This window comes from Labrus mixtus, chromosome 11 (genome assembly GCF_963584025.1).
Source record: "Labrus mixtus chromosome 11, fLabMix1.1, whole genome shotgun sequence".
Classification (NCBI taxonomy): domain Eukaryota; kingdom Metazoa; phylum Chordata; class Actinopteri; order Labriformes; family Labridae; genus Labrus; species Labrus mixtus.
Window position 1 is genome coordinate 3,663,043 of NC_083622.1, and position 16,029 is coordinate 3,679,071.

The 16,029-nt window shown below is 41.8% G+C and overlaps 1 protein-coding gene across 2 annotated transcripts in view; it reads left to right on the plus strand.

Annotated features, from left to right (window-relative positions):
- The window catches only part of enpp2 (ectonucleotide pyrophosphatase/phosphodiesterase 2), a 38,663-nt gene that overhangs the window by 3,032 nt on the left and 19,602 nt on the right, over positions 1-16,029 (plus strand). For both annotated transcript variants that reach the window (XM_061049586.1, XM_061049587.1), the window contains exons 3-10: positions 3,777-3,932; positions 5,579-5,704; positions 7,236-7,296; positions 7,425-7,522; positions 7,673-7,752; positions 9,214-9,333; positions 10,842-10,897; positions 15,785-15,850. In XM_061049586.1, the coding sequence (XP_060905569.1) occupies positions 3,777-3,932; positions 5,579-5,704; positions 7,236-7,296; positions 7,425-7,522; positions 7,673-7,752; positions 9,214-9,333; positions 10,842-10,897; positions 15,785-15,850 (763 nt within the window). The remainder of the gene's footprint in view (positions 1-3,776; positions 3,933-5,578; positions 5,705-7,235; positions 7,297-7,424; positions 7,523-7,672; positions 7,753-9,213; positions 9,334-10,841; positions 10,898-15,784; positions 15,851-16,029) is intronic.

The window sequence follows — 16,029 nt, forward strand, 5'->3', positions numbered from 1 at the left end:
ATGGTCTGAGTACTGAAGCTGGTTCAGACTCTATAGGACTCGTCTGCACCAGAGGGAAGCGGTTTTTTGCTCCACCGTGCCCGCAGACAGCAGGTGATGGCCGGCTGTATCTGTTCTTCACTTTTTGACACTTTGTATTCATCTTCTCTCATCGGGGGTTTGTAACTGAAGTTGTTCACAGGTTGTTTATAGGATCTGTTAGCAATGCAACTTTAAATCAACATGAAATCCAAAAACAAGATCACAATCACCTTCACCAAACGCTGTTTTTTTTTTGCAGAACACAATATTTAAACTGCAAGTTGTGTGTTTGTCTAATTTCTAGGAGGTGAGAAAATCTGATTTCTATGTTTGTTGTTTTAGTTTTTGCAACTCTGATGTCAAGAAAACATCCGGACAACTTCCTTATCTAACCTGTATCTAGCCTGTAGCATTGCGGTTTGTGCATGCGACCCGTGTACAGAGGCTTTGGATCCTCTACGGCGGATGGACCGGGTTTGAATCTGACTCTGCCCACTGTCCTGTCAGTAAAATAAATAAAATAAAAACCCCCCAAAAATAAAAGTCCTTATCTAACATCTCAGCCAAACATTATTATTAGTATTTTTTTCCCAGATTCATACTTTAACATAAAGGTCCTCCTCTAAAGGGGATCTCTGTTATATTATCAGACATTTAGAGTAACGATCTGAGTCTGTCAGTGACAATAACAAGCTAATGTAACAGATGTGATTTCATGGATCACATTTGTTTCAAAGATTAGATTTACAAATACCAGAAATGAAACCTCTCTCTTCCAGTGTTTTACTCTCTGAAAGTGAACCTTTCTTTGTGTAACGGAAACTGGGGCTGTGGTTAATATCCTGACATAGTCTATTGCCATGGCAGACCAAATTTAAATATCCATCCGTCCATCCGTTTTCTTCCCCTTATCCGAGGTCGGGTATCGGTGGTAGCAAGCACAGTAAGTCAACCAAGATTTCCCTCTCCCCAGCAACGTTTTCCAGCTCCTCCTCGGGGATTCCAGACGATTCCCTCCACAGAACTCTGGGTCTTCCCCGGGGTCTCCTCCCAATTGGGCTTGCCCGGGAAAACCCTCCATGGAGAGGCGTCCAGGAGGCATCCTAATCATATGCCCAAACCACCCTTTCTTTTATTTTTTCTTGAACCTTTATTTAACCAGATAAAGAACCCATTGAGATCAGGATCTCTTTCACAAGGGTGACCTGGCCGAGAGGTCAGCAGCACATGTCATAAGAACAGTTACAATGAAGTGACAGTCTCGATCAACAACATCGTGTTTTCAATAAAAAAAAAAGAAAGTGCGGGAGCTTTGACACAACAATAAAACAACAATTTAAGATTTTAAAAACACAGGCACTGTTCAATGGTCTCACACTATCTGGTCCCTCAGGATAGAACGGAAAGCTCCAAGTGGAATAAGTGACTCCGAGTGGAATAAGTGACTCCGAGTGGAATAAGTGACAAATAAAAGCTCCATGTGGAAAAAGTGACAAATAACTCCGTTCGATCTCTACTCCGTGCATGTCTGAGCTCCTCACTCTATTTCTAAGGCTGAGTCCAGCCACCCTCCATGGGAAACTCATTTGGGCCGCTTGTATCCACAATCTTATTCTTTCTGTCACTTCCCATAGGTCATGACCACAGCTGAAGGTCGGACATTTAATGATGATACTAAAGATCTAATGATGCTGATACCTGTTTAATACAACAACAAGATAAATACAAAAAAATAAAAGTCCTCTGCACCCTCTGTTGGGTCATTTCTTTTTTTGTACTTACCAGAAGTTAAAAGCAAACTCCTGCACACTGTCCAAATTCAGCAACTACATTACATAACCAAAGTATTGTTGCCATTTAGAGAGTGCTCCGTTGTTATATCACGGCAGCTGTTGGTAAAAAAAAAAAGTATGACTGAAGATCGGTAGCTTTTTAAAGCTCTTGTACTTTGATACTTTCGATCATTAAGATAGCAGAGATTTTATCATTTTAAAAGTTGACGTACAGAAAAGTCGACATTTTGACACCCTACCTGAGACTGATCAGGAAATGACTCCAAAGAACTTCAGTGTAAACAAAGTGTGACGTTAATGACCTCGTCTGACTTGTCGGCAGAGGTGACAAGCGTAACAAATTAATATATATTATAAATAATCAATCTTCTCGCTGTTGGTCTGGTTTGATTTTGTAGCTCAAACGGAGGCATCAGAATAATCTCATTCTGTTTTCATAATCGTCTAAAGTCCCTCACAGGAGATTAAATCCCCTCTTAACTGGAGATTTTTCTAATAAAAAGAGTTCATGAACAGAGATCAAGTTATTAAAAATTCCTCTAACTTTTTTTTTTTTTCACCTTTGGCCTGAAGTCCTCACACTGAATCCAATAAGGTGTGGGTCTTCTAGCAGGTAGAGTATACATGCTGTACCTCGCTCCATCTTCTCTCCTGTTGCCAACTGGCTGCGCAGCGTGCAGAATTTAAAGTGTTCCACCTCAGTTCCTTCATATAGGCACATAAAAAAAAAAAAACACGCACACATATGTCCACACGGAGACACGAGCTGAAAAAGTCCTGTTGGCATCCTCTGAGAGCGAGAGCTTGTTTTTCACGACTTGGTGGACAGAGAGCATGTTGTGAGAAACGGAGCCATGTATGTTTAAGCTGTCTCCCTCTCAGATCTCCAGGATGTCTTTAGTTAAGCTTGTGAGGTTCTCACACCGCGGGCTGAGGGCCAAACAGGGTCACTGTACATTAGATCCTGAGTGTGACAAAAGTTTGGTTGTGTTTCAGGGGAACTCGAGGGTCCTCATACCGAGGTAGAATTACACCCTGTTAGGTCTCAGGAGAGCACTTCACGTTTAGACATGCCTGAGTTTGACTTAAAGACATTTTGTCACTTCTATGTTTAGGTTTTCTTAAAGGAAAAGGAAATGATTCCTTTAAAAAAAAAAAGAAAAGTGTCTCTGTGTTGTTGTTTCTTATATTTACAAAAATGAAAAACCATATTACTGTGGACATGGATGATTCTTCATTGTGACAGAATAGATTATAGCGTACTGACTTCGATTGTAGCCTGTAGATTTTTCCGGCCGTGTCTGGACCTAATTATCAATTATCTATCAATAAACTGAGCTGTGGATCAGTGGTAGAGTCGGTCGTCGCTCAACCAGAAGGTAGGAGGTTCAATCCCCAGCACCTGCAGCCTTAAGCAAGACACGTAACCCCAAGTTGCTCCCGCTGCTTCGTCAGCGGTGTGTGAATCTGTATGAAATAATAATACTGATGGTCACTTAACATAGCAAATAGCAGCCTCTGCCATCATTGTGTGAATGTGTACGTATGAACTGCGGTGTAAAAGTGAAGAAATGTGCTAAAGTAATATTGTAATATAACAATAAGTAAGGTCTTTTTACCTGCTTTTTGTAAAGTGTCTCGAGATAACACTTGTTATGAGTTGATGCTATACAAATAAAAATTGATTGATTGATTGATTTATTGATAAAGCTCAAGTCCATTTACCATTTAACATATATATAAAAATTGAGCATGCAACCCATCGGCTTCATGTTATGGAATCGAATGGAATGCAATCATTGACATTAACTTGAGACCTCTTGTAATAGGGCGTATCATTTTCATAATACAATGACATTTCTCTGTTTCAACATTTCATACGTTTGTTTTTTTTGCTATTTTCTCGGGCCACCAAGGAGATGTTTCTAAACACTAAATGACCTCTGTGTCTTTTGTTCTCAGCTCGCTCTGCGTCTCCGTACGTGGCGACCTCCGGCTCCTGCAGGAACAGGTGTTTTGAGCTGGCGGAGTCGGAGCCACCAAACTGTCGCTGTGACAACCTGTGTAAGACCTACAACAGCTGCTGCTCCGACTTTGACCAGCTCTGCCTTCGGACAGGTACTCCTATTTCTTTCTTTATTTTACTCTTTCTATATAGTTGTTTATCTGTCAGTGTCTCTTCAAAGGTAAACTGGTGAAATGCGACTTTGGATAGTAGGCTGTATAAAACATGAAGAAAGTCACAGTGAAGAGGGGTATTGTAAGTCAAGACGTTGGGTGAAATGTCTCCACCAACTTTCAATCAATCGAGAAATAAGCAAGGATCTTAAACTGAGGTAGGCCTTAAGCCAGCTTGCAAACAGCTACAACAAGCCCACCTGCCATTCATTCAAAAACGTCCAGATTCACACAAACCCATGCATCACTCTTAGCCCTGATAGACTCAAAACATATGGGTTATATAAAATACATCTGTACAGTTTTTACCAAAGAAATAAGCGTTCAAGACCAAAACAGTTTTTGAACCAGGATGTAATATATGCTAAATTCTACAGTAATATGGACATTTTAATATTGGTCTTAATGGGCTTCTGGAGCCAGACTTGACACTAGAGAAGCTGAAGTTTTGACACTTTCATATTGGCTTCCATTTTCGACACCAAGGGTTTCCACTTCCTTTAGACACATCAAAACATTATGTTGGTGTTTAAGATATTTTAAAAGATGTTACACTTCTTGCCCGAGGACACTTTGACATGTAGACTGTAGGAGCTGGAGATTGAACCCCCTGACCTTCTGGTTGAGGGACGATCAACTCTACCACTGAACCACAGCCGGTCTCATTTAATGCATACATTTGCATAATTAGGATGTGACTGACAGGCAGGCCCCCGTTGCAGCTGTTTGCTAGGAGGCTAAAGAACCCGCCTCGCCTCTTACCTTTACGCCTACCTCTAGGTTGTTTGAAAGTTCGTTTGTTTGTGATAACATTTTCAATATGGCCACCGCCGTTGTGGGATTCAAAACTCTACTTCAAAAACCAATGGGTGACGTCACAGAGACTATGTCCGCGTTTTATACAATCTGTGGTTTTACTACAACTGCTGTGGAATAATTTGTGACTTTTTGGTTTGAGAAAGGACTCCTGTGTTCTGTGAGGATAAGTTAGTGTTTTCTGAGTCTGGTGGCTTTAAATCAACTCAATGTAACTGTGTGTGGTTTAAAAAAAAGCAAATGACTCCAACACAAAACTGTTTCCACAGTTTTAACTACTATCTGATCCTGTCAGTGGTAAAACAAGCACTTAAAAATTAGCTTCATTTGAACAAAAACGTCATCATTACCTTCTCATGGCTGCTGGCTGGAGCTGTTCTTGTTTGTTGTTATTTCTCTCTGTTTCTGATTTTCTCTCTCTCTCTCTCTCTCTCTCTGCTGGTCTGTCAATATTTCTCCTGTGCTGCCTCCAGTGTTGGCGGTCTGTTTTGATGTTCTCTCCTTTAGCCTGGTGGTCTTTGGTTTACCACTGCCTCACCGCTGTAATCCTCCCTGTGCCTGAAAAATGATGATACTTGGCTTCACGCTTGTTCTCAGCTCGTTACCCTGACTGCATGAGATCCTACTTTGAGCTACAACCTTCAGCTAGATCGTTTGGTCTGATCCAAGCTTGTGGTTTCTCCGCTTGTCTAAATCAAGGTTTTTCTTTATCTGCTGATTCTTTGTCAAAACTCTTTGGTCTAATGTTCCTTCTGTTCTCCTGAACACAGAGGGGGGTTATGAGTGCAGTAAAGACCGGTGTGGAGAGACTCGAAATGAACAGCATGCCTGCCACTGCTCTGATGACTGTCTGGCCAGAGGAGACTGTTGCACCAACTACAAGACACTGTGTAAAGGTTTGAAGCTTTAACTCTCATATACTGTATGTTTCAAGGTGCCTAATATTGTATTTCATAATGTGGCTTTAGTGAATATGTTAACTGTCAAGATTAAGGGTTTTAAGGGACATAATGGCCTTCTAATCTTGAGAGTGCGGAGAGGGCAAGAGTGTTCAGAGACCAGCAGAAAACCCTCTTTATAAAAGATATCCGTTGTTAGACTTTCAAAAGTACCAAAGCTTTAAAAATGACAGATCTTCAGTCATGTTTTTCATCTTGTTTTTGCCTTTAAGACAGTGGATACAGTGGGAAATCAGGAGATCAAATGGGGAATGACAGCTTAACTCGCCTTAAAAAGCCTTGACATTTTGCTAATAAGCTCCCATTCAGAAACATGGTCAAACTAGGATACACATTAGAGATGCTTTTGAAAAATGGAGAGAGAGGTTAGAATGCAGAAAGGTTTAAACACCGGTGCAGAAATGGCTAAACACTGAAGCTTCAGTGTCCACCACATGGCATCCTGCTTGCATATCGTCTCTAGGGAGGAGGGGGCAAGAGGAGACAGCGCTCTCTAATGTTTTGAATTTGGACTGCTTGTACCATTTTGCTGGTTGTTGGTGAATGAATCCGTTTAGTGTGCTGTGTGCTGTTTTGTTCATGTCGTTTGCTCTGCACATACGACACGACCAAAACTGTTTAATCAGTCTTTACGTGTCATCAAGTGTGCAGTCGCTCACATTTTAAACTTTTGAAAGGTCTCGTGTCATGCAAAATACACTTCTTGTGACATCACATAGGGCAGTAAGCCCTCCCCCAGGTGGGTGACGCTTCCACATCTGAGACTTAATTAAACTAGTTGAAAAGGAGAATAATATCCATCCATCCATCCATCAATTATCTATCGCTTTTCCCCGTTCGGGGTCGCGGGTGGCTGGTGTGATCCCAGCTGTCAGTGGGCGATAGGCGGTGTGTCTACACTTAGACTCTTTCAATCACAGGGCTGAAATAAACATGCTTTGTCTGTTTAAAAATGTTGGTTTCGGACTGTTTTCTGACCCTGGACCAGCGGAAACTCAGACTGCTATTCAGACTCAAACACATCATGTGCTGTCTCTTCAGTCGATTTGACGTTCTCGTAACTCAAGTTGCTGCTTTACTGTCCATCCACAGAGCACTTTGGTGGATGCAACAGTGGGATTAGTATTTTTTTTTAAAACCAGGAGTCGCTGTGAGGCAACATCATTTACCACTGCAGCACTGTGCAGCCCAGGAGTATAATTCATGACCTTTATATATATTGAAGAGAGGGCCATGGCCTATAATTGATAGCTTAGTTAAGTCGGACAACAGAAAAAAGATCACTTTGGTGGGTTAAATTCACTTTACAATGCAAGCCTCTGCTACTTCAGTTTAGCTGTCAGTCACACACATGTAGCTGCTCACACTCCACAGGGTTTTGAGGCTAAAGGCATACTTCAATATATCTTTAATGACTTTGGTTTCCTTTCATTAATCCATCCTGCGTCCTCTGATCTTCTTCTTGAAGGAGACACTTCATGGCTGCAGGATGACTGCGAGGAGATCAGAACTGCTGAATGTCCCGCTGGGTATGTTAGCATGTCTGCAAAGCAAAATGAGCGACGTTCCAGTGACGTATGAAAGGCCCACCGAAGTTTGATGTCATGTAACCGTGTTTTTCCCCCTCTGGTGTATTTTTTTTTGTTTGTGTGTGCAGGTTTGTGCGCCCACCACTCATCATGCTATCAGTGGATGGATTTAGAGCTTCTTATGTGAAGAGAGGAAGCACTGTCATACCCAACATCGAGAAACTGAGTAAGACCTATAAGATGTTCCCCTTTCATACTTACCCTGTTTGGTTATCTGCTGATTTATGGAGCCACAAGAAGAATCTACAGCTAACCCAACTGATGCATGTTTTCTTCGCAAATCTGACACTTTCTTTTGCTCTGTTTTTCTTTTCAGGAACATGTGGAACCCATGCTCCATACATGAGGCCTGTTTACCCCACGAAGACCTTCCCCAACCTCTACTCACTGGCTACGGTACGACTCAAGAGAATCTAAGATGCTAACACAAACTGTATGTGTCATATGGCATGATGTGCTTTCAGAGATTACAAATGTCTGCGAGAGTTAGCATTAAGCTAAGGTATAGCCAAGGCTCGATCAACAAAGGACCGTCCAAAATCACGGCATTTCACTTTGGTGACTGTGGATTTGAAAAATATAGTAGCTCATGCTTCTGTAAGCTCTTTGAATGTCCAAGCAAAGTTATTTTGCTTTCATCAGATGACCATTGCGTCTCCTGTCAAACAAAAACACTACATTTATGTGGGTTTTTTTTTAGCCCTAATTTACAGTCCCGTCCACGGCTGGGCCCCAGACAGGTCCAGTGAATGGGCTCTCTCCCAGGATCTGATTTTATTGTATCACTATCAACGTATGCACACTGATCAGTAGTGTTAGCGCTGTCCTGCTGGCTCTTCTTCTGTCTTTTCTGACATCCTCACTTTGTGCAGGTCCTGGAATGGCTGTACTCAATCCAACATAACTGGTATAACAAATAAGTAAATAAGTTGATTTGGCCCGCTTACGTCGGTAACATTTCTTAAAATGAAGGACTTTTTTTTCAGAGAGGTTTACATTTAGAAACAGACAACATTTTACTGAAGCAACACTACATCAAATGTGTGTTTTTGTTGCTTTAAGAGGTGACGGTGAGTTTAGGTGTTTATCAAAATGTGGTCTTTGTTGCTTTAAATGAGGATGGACCATGTTTTTGACCCTGAACCATGTCCCTTTAAGGTAGAGATTAGGTTCCTTAACAACTTTCAGGTAACTGTTTGCCAGCTTAAGCCAAAGAAAATGCGCCTCAGGCTCAAAATGCTCTGCGTGATGCAGGGCGAAGAAATATTTGATCTATTTATTGACATGTTGACAAGGTGTATACACTTATATTAAAATAAAAAATGACATCAATATTCCTTTATGCTGGTTTGAAATGTGTTGGTAGGTAGGCTGCTGATTTTGTATAGTGTCATTTGTGGCATTTTCAGAGCCAACAAAGAGACACTGAAGTTTTATTGAGAAGTGAATTGAAGAACGTTTTGTGACAGCCATCTTTTTAAGCAGCTAAACAGTTGCACAGAGAGCTCACAAAATGATGATTTTTCAGTGACGGTCTTAGTCTTGTCTCGGTCTCAATCCCTAAATGTCTTGGTGTTGTCTCGGTCTCAGAGCACTCTGGTCTCGGTTAGTGTGGTCTTGACTACAACACTATCTAGGAGGCTGTAGCCATCCTGTTCTACAAAAACAGGAATAACAGGAAAATAATATCAAGAGAAAAAACATTTGAAAAAAGGATTGAGCCCATTTAACTGCTGAGAGAATGAGGAGAAGCATCTTTGAGCACAAACCCCTTTTAGGCTATAGAAACACTAAGATATAAAAGTGGCATGATAAAATAATAATTACAAACGTGATCTCATTTTGAATCTCTCTCAGGGTCTCTACCCAGAGTCTCATGGGATCGTTGGAAACTCCATGTATGACCCGGTGTTCGATGCCACCTTCACTTTGAGAAGCCGAGAGAAACTCAGCCATCGCTGGTGGGGAGGACAGCCGGTGAGTCCTGTCTTCTCTTCTGCTCTTCTCTGTTTATCCATCTGTAGTTCAAATATGATGTGCTTGTGTATTGGAAAGATTTGGATTCCCGTTTTCCCTTTGATGATGGATCAATTTTGTGTTTGGCTTTGCACCGAAGTGTTATTCATTTCATCTGACAGATCAGAGGCCAGCAGAGGCAGGAAAGACTCATTTTGAAGCCAACTGCAGTAGATATGGCAGGACTCAGATCCAACAGAAGTCTTATAAGTTTTCTCTTCATTGACGAGCAACAGATGTTTCTGTGTCGTCATGACAACTGGGTTGGGATCAATTCTAGTTTTTAAAGGATCCAAATCTTTTAACATCAAGTAGTCAGAAACTCTTAAGAGCTTCAGTTTTTGTGGTTTTCCTTAAAGCAATAGTTCCCAAACTATTTCATAAAAAGGACCCCAAACCGACACCAATTATTCCACAGACTCCCGTCTGAGATTTCCAGTGTTTCCAGAAAATGAATGAAAACCAACCCAGTGAGATATTTACGAGACATCTATGTCCACCGTCAATAAGACGTTTAAAAAGTTATGTTGCCAATGTTCAGAGGCTACAGTGCTCGTCGCAGCAGCCGGTCTGAATCCGACCTCGGCTCTTTGCTAAAACACTAAAATATCTAGACATGACATGTTTATCATCGTCATGGAAACAACATCAAAGACAGCTGCATAAGAAAGCGAGAAATGCTTCTGAAAGCTTCCGTACTGTTGCTGTATGTCCTGCTGTGATAAAAACATCATGTAAATGATACTTGGATACATTAACGTGAAACATATTCTCAGTTTCGCCCGTTTGACTCGACTACAATCAACTCAAAATGTTGTTTTCATCGGTGGGTGGGGGTGGTGTAGCAGAGAGAATCACTCCCATGATTCCCCCACAGCCTCGACATCATCTATTGTTTTTGTTTAGATTGAGATCCCCCTGGTGGCAGGATTTACATACTATGCGTTTAAGCCCTGTATAAATATTTTTTGTATGAAAAATAAAACGAGTTGAAAACACGTTGTTGTGTTAACGAGATTGCGCACACGGCTGCAAAATGACTTTTAGTCAAATGCTGCTACAATCATCATTTCTGTCACCGTATTTTTGCTCTTTTGTGACTAGTGCTCACTGGGGATATCAGATTATTGAAGTATTCTGTAAAAAGGTTTTACCAAAGTATTAAATTGAAGAGAAAAAGTACTGGGGGCCCCTGTAAACCCCTCCAGGCTTGTAGAACCTTAAAAAGAAAAAAGACAATTCAACTTTCTGCCAAATTGAGCAAACACAATATTGAGCCAGCGTGTAGGGCTCACCAACAGTTTTCGTATCAGTTGGAGTACAGATTGGCTCATTGACTGAATACAGCATGACCTTGGTTTTTCTCGCTCTCTTGTTATTGCTTGTGTCCAGTTTAAGGCTCTGGTATCCCGTTAATCTTTGTCGGGCTGATATTATGATCTACAATGATTGTACTCTTTGTCTTTTAGATCTGGATCACAGCACAAAAACAGGGAGTGAAGGCTGCAACCTTCTTCTGGCCCGTGTAAGTCTACATTTTATTTTCAGTAAAAACATTTCCAGACCTATCACTTGGTGCAGTTAGTTAGCCCTTAAACAAACCAACAAGTTATTTCTGTCTTTAATTGTAATTGGATGGATAATGTGGATGTTTAACATGCAGAAAACTCCTGAATATTTTCAGACTTTTATGTGTTGAGTTGCATGTGTGAACGCAAACAGTTGAATTGTCACATCAACTTTTCGCCGGCACCCTAAGTCAAGTCTACATAAGAGGTCAGGCGAGCCCACTCGTAAACACAGCAGGAAACGCTCAGTAAGCCCGCGGGGGTTGATGACTTCTATATTACGAGACCGTTGGGCAACTGTTGCCATCCTTGAGCACTCTTTCTGCTTTAAAGTATGTTCTTTTCCACTTGCTGGTTGGAACTGTTGGTGCATTCAGAAGTACAGGATTAAGAAGTACAGGAGCATGCTGTTTGGAGATCTTCTGGAAATTTGTGTAAATTCGGCCCATGACAGTTTATTTCATTTCATAACCAAATAGTTTCTTTAGTCGACGCCTTGTAGGAGCGGATATCAGGGTCAGAATGAGCTTTAGGTCAAGGACAACAGCACATGAGATGAGACTTTAAGGCCTCTATAACACACTCACAGCACAGCTCAGACTCTAAAGGTGTCTCCTTTAGTCGGAGCTGTTCTTGAATAGTGTCTTTTGGCATGTTTGTATTTGTTCCTGTTAAGTGATTTGTGAATCAACAAAATCACAGGGAGTCAGATGTAGCTTGTTTAATACAGTGAATGCATAATTTGTTGTAATGTGTTTGCTCTGGTACCAGGTAAGGACACGTTAGATTGCCCTGAAAGAGTGCGCTTCATATTTGTGTTGGAGGCTTTACAACCACCCGCACTTTTCAACAGCCAGAAAAAAAAAAACATGAATTTTCCTCAAATCAGAAAATGTTGTGTAATGGTGCTGATGCTGGTTAAATTATGTTCTCAGTAATAATTGAACTGCACATCTTGTTACTTAGGGGGTTTAACACAGTATGGATTTTATTGATTTGGAATGAAGAAGAAAAGTTTTTGTGTATTTGTATGATTTTTTTGTGGCTTTTTGTGCCTTTAATGGAGATATAAGGCAGTGGATAGAGTTGGAAATCAGGGAGAGAGAGTTGGGAATGACATGCGGGAAAGGAGCCACAGCGCCCCTCATATTTTTTGAAGGTAAATTGATCACAGAGGCTTTTAGAGCATGCAGATCCTACATCCAAACATTTTGACAGTGAGAGTAGAAGCTAGTGTGAGCTTGATGTTGTCAAAAGCAGGACAAGAAATACGACTTGTAAGGTAACGCTGCCCTGCACAGAGCTTCCTCTACACCTGTTAGTCCAAGTCTGCAAACAACTCCACACCAAGTGCGGTGAAACCGATCTTGACATTCACACATAAATTAGTTTAAAGGACACAACCCAAGTATCTGTGAATTCATAGAGGCATGTTGACACAACATAAACATACATAACCCATGAAGCAATGTAGTTAAAGGGATGTTTAGAGATAAGGAATTTGGTTCTGAGAAAAGTTTAGAGAGGTGTTGTAACACAGCCAGAAAACTGAAAATGTCCTTAAATTTCATAAACATGAAGAACAGTAACAACTTTGTCATTTCAAAATATAAATATACTAAAGGTCAAAGAACAATCGTCATAATGCAATACCCGCGGAAGGTGCAACGTTAAGCAGCAGAAGAGAGTGAGTGCCGTCAGATGGGGCCGCCTTACGGAATTTTCCTATTGTCATGCAAACATTGCACATTTTAGACCCTTCTGTGGTTTTTAACATTGTCATCCTCGAGGGGGCCCGCCACTGGCATGGGGCCCCAAGCAGTTGCCTGATCTTGCCTGTTGACAGCAGCGCCTCTGCACTCCCTTTACATTTGGCATTGTGATAAGGGCTAAAACAATAAGCATAAGACGCCGACTCTTCATCCTCCACTTCTGCGTCATCATTCCTTTTTATCATGTCCTGCCTCCTGAGATTTCCCTAACACCCCCGGAAACTCTCCCAATGTGAGGTGCACATGTGAGCAAGCAACTGAGGAAGACGTCAGGGACAGCCTGTCTAGAAATCTTCTCGGGCTGCATGTGTGAAAAAGGCTTTAGAAATAATCAAGTGCCACCTATGACCTTCAAATATTCTGCCCAAACACACCGAGCGTCACAAACTCTCTGCAGTTTAAATAATCATGTTTGGTGTAAGAGAGCCACAACAAGCTCTGCAGATGCATTGTCTGGTTACTAATTATTCATAAACCGTGACTTATTTTGGGGCAATAATCAAATCAGGTCATCAGAACATGTCCGTTCATGTTCCTGCTGTGCTGAACCAAAATACTGCGACACACAACGAAGCCCACATTTATCTGCACAGAGGAGGCTTTGATGGAGCGAGGGGCAGATCTCAGCGGAGAGATGGCGTTGGGCTGTTTTTACAGCAATTTGTGCAAATGGTCCTATTGACACTGTGCAGGTTTCTTCTGTGAACTAGGGTCACAGACATACCAAGGGGGGGGGGGGGGGGGCAGAGTGTGGGCTGCAGTGCTTTCCTTACACTTGGCACTGACAGAGGTGTGAGAGAAGACACAGAGGGGTAATGTAGACAACACATTTCAGAGTTTAGACTCAGAGCACCGGGCCTGACTGGCATGGTGATGTGGACCAGAGATTGTTGCTACATGTAGATGACTGGTTGACTGTGTTGGGCTCAGCTGTCTGGGAGGTCCTCTCCTCCCTCTAACCACAAGCAGAGAAGAAAGAGAGGAGAAGAAAGAGAGGGAGGAGGGAACATTTTACTGCAGAGTGTGAACACAGCGAGCAGTAAAGTTGTCAACGTTTTTCGATACTTTTAAGCCGGATTGCGGTTCCACGACAAAGTTTTGCAATCATTACGCTTTTGCCGGGGTGAAAAGCGGGGGGTGACAGTGGCCCATGTACGAAGGCTGAAGTTACCTCCAGACGGACGGCCTGGGTTCGAGTCCAACCTGTGGCTCCTTTTCTTGCATGTCATTTCCAACTCTCTCTCTCTCTCCACACTAAAAATAAACCTTCCAAAGAAAATCATTACACCTTTGTATCAAACAGCAGAATGTTACTGTCCCAGTGTGTGATTTTAAATTGCTTCAAGGAGTTACAGAAGCACAAGTGGCACAGCGTGCGAACACACAGCAGGAGCTTCACCTACACACTCAGACATGTGCACACACACAGCGCTGTTCCGCCTCGTTGGTTCTGACGTTACACCATTGATTTAATTTAATTTATTTATTTATTTATTTGTTAATTTGACATGGACAAACAGTAGCCTTGGTGCTGTAACATTTAACTATGCACAAGTCCCAGACGCACTGCTTTTAGTGTTTTTAGCTAAATGCTAATTTACAACACCTGTCTACGGGAGGCTTATAGAAATACATGAGACAAAGGTGAACACAAGAAAACAGACAGAAAATAAATTATAATTACAAACAGTGGGAAGTTTTAAAATCTGTCAAACACTTATTTAAGTGACATGTCCAAAAAGGAGCGGGAACAAGTAAAAGCTTATTTCCCCTCTCCATCTTCACCCATTCTGTCTCTGTTATAATCCAATGATGCAACAGGAGCGTAAGTATCCTGCCTTCACCTGGCAGTCTGCAAACGCCATCAGACACCTCGTGTTTTATGAACATTAGAATGACACAGTCTTTGTTATTTTACTTAAAGGCTTTATATGTGATTTTTTGGATCCAGCAGATGTCGCCCTTGAGCACCAGCATGAAACCAAAACAACTCGCGGTGCATTGTTGTGTTAGCATGCTAATGCTAGCGATCTTTATTATGCTCGTATCTTCACACTGCATGTAAATTTACCTGAAATGAGCGTGATCTAGAAACACAGTTAAGCAGTGAGTACAGTATGTTATTCTTCTTTTCTCTAGTCCCTCAATTAAACAACTTTTATACACGAGGGGAGGAGTCAGCCGGCCGTCCGGGCGATGTAAACAAAGTGAAGATAGGACTCTGAAAACTCTGAAAACATCACAGACAGTGGGACTCAGGTGTTACGCCCATTGTAGACAGTCATGACTCACAGAGTTATTTTCAGAGGATATATTTGATTTCTATTACATTTAAGTGTGAAAAATCACATATAAAGACTTTAATGATGGTTTTCAAAGAACTAGAGCTTAAAAAATACCTTCAGATCCTCAATCATAATTCAAACCCGAGCAAAATAAAGACAGCCCTGTCTAAGTTGCACTAATACATTAGCAACGTTTCGTGTTATTTTGGGCAATCTAGGCAGTGTGCAGGAGTTTGCCTTCTGTTTGGGGTAATAAAACAAAAAAACACAGTATTGGGTGCCCATGACCTCTTTTTTAAAATACTGTTGCATCAGCATAGGTTTGCCATTTTGTCTAGGATCATACTGTATCTAAGTTTTAAATTCTAGTGTTGTGACAGCCTCAGTTCAAAGTATAGAAAAGTGAAAACATGGAGTGAGAAGCCTGCTGTCAAGTGTAATAAGAGTGCCCCCCCCCCCCCCACTGCCTCCTACATGGAGCCCCGTCCAGGGCCTCAGACATGGGCTTGATGCTTGACAGCTGTGGACTGTATGACAGCCAGCTGCTCGGTTGGTGGCCTCATCACTACGCAGGCCGCACACAGGCCCCCTTTGACGTTGAAACACTTGAAACAGTGAGAGGGCTTTAAACGTGTTCTACTCCACAGCCCTCAACTTTACGAGGCTCTTTGAGAGTTAGAGGAACACTTTAATGGTTCGAGAAGCATCTGTTTATGTCTTATGGAAATCCGCTATGATTTTCTGCAAATGATAACCAGCGTGCTCCTTCATTGTGTTCCTGTTCCAGTGTTATCCCGTTGGAGAGGCGGATACTGGCCATGCTGCAGTGGCTGCATCTCCCTGAAGGAGAGAGGTAAACTTTTTAATTCATCCTCATTTTTCATTTTTTAATGGTGTTGTCTTTTGCAGCCACAGATCAGAGAGAGGGGGGGGGTGGTTCGTTATATTCATAGACTATATAAACATGGACGTAGTCTCAGTGATGTCAGCTATGAGTTTCTTAACAGACGTTCTGAAGCCCAACGATGGTGG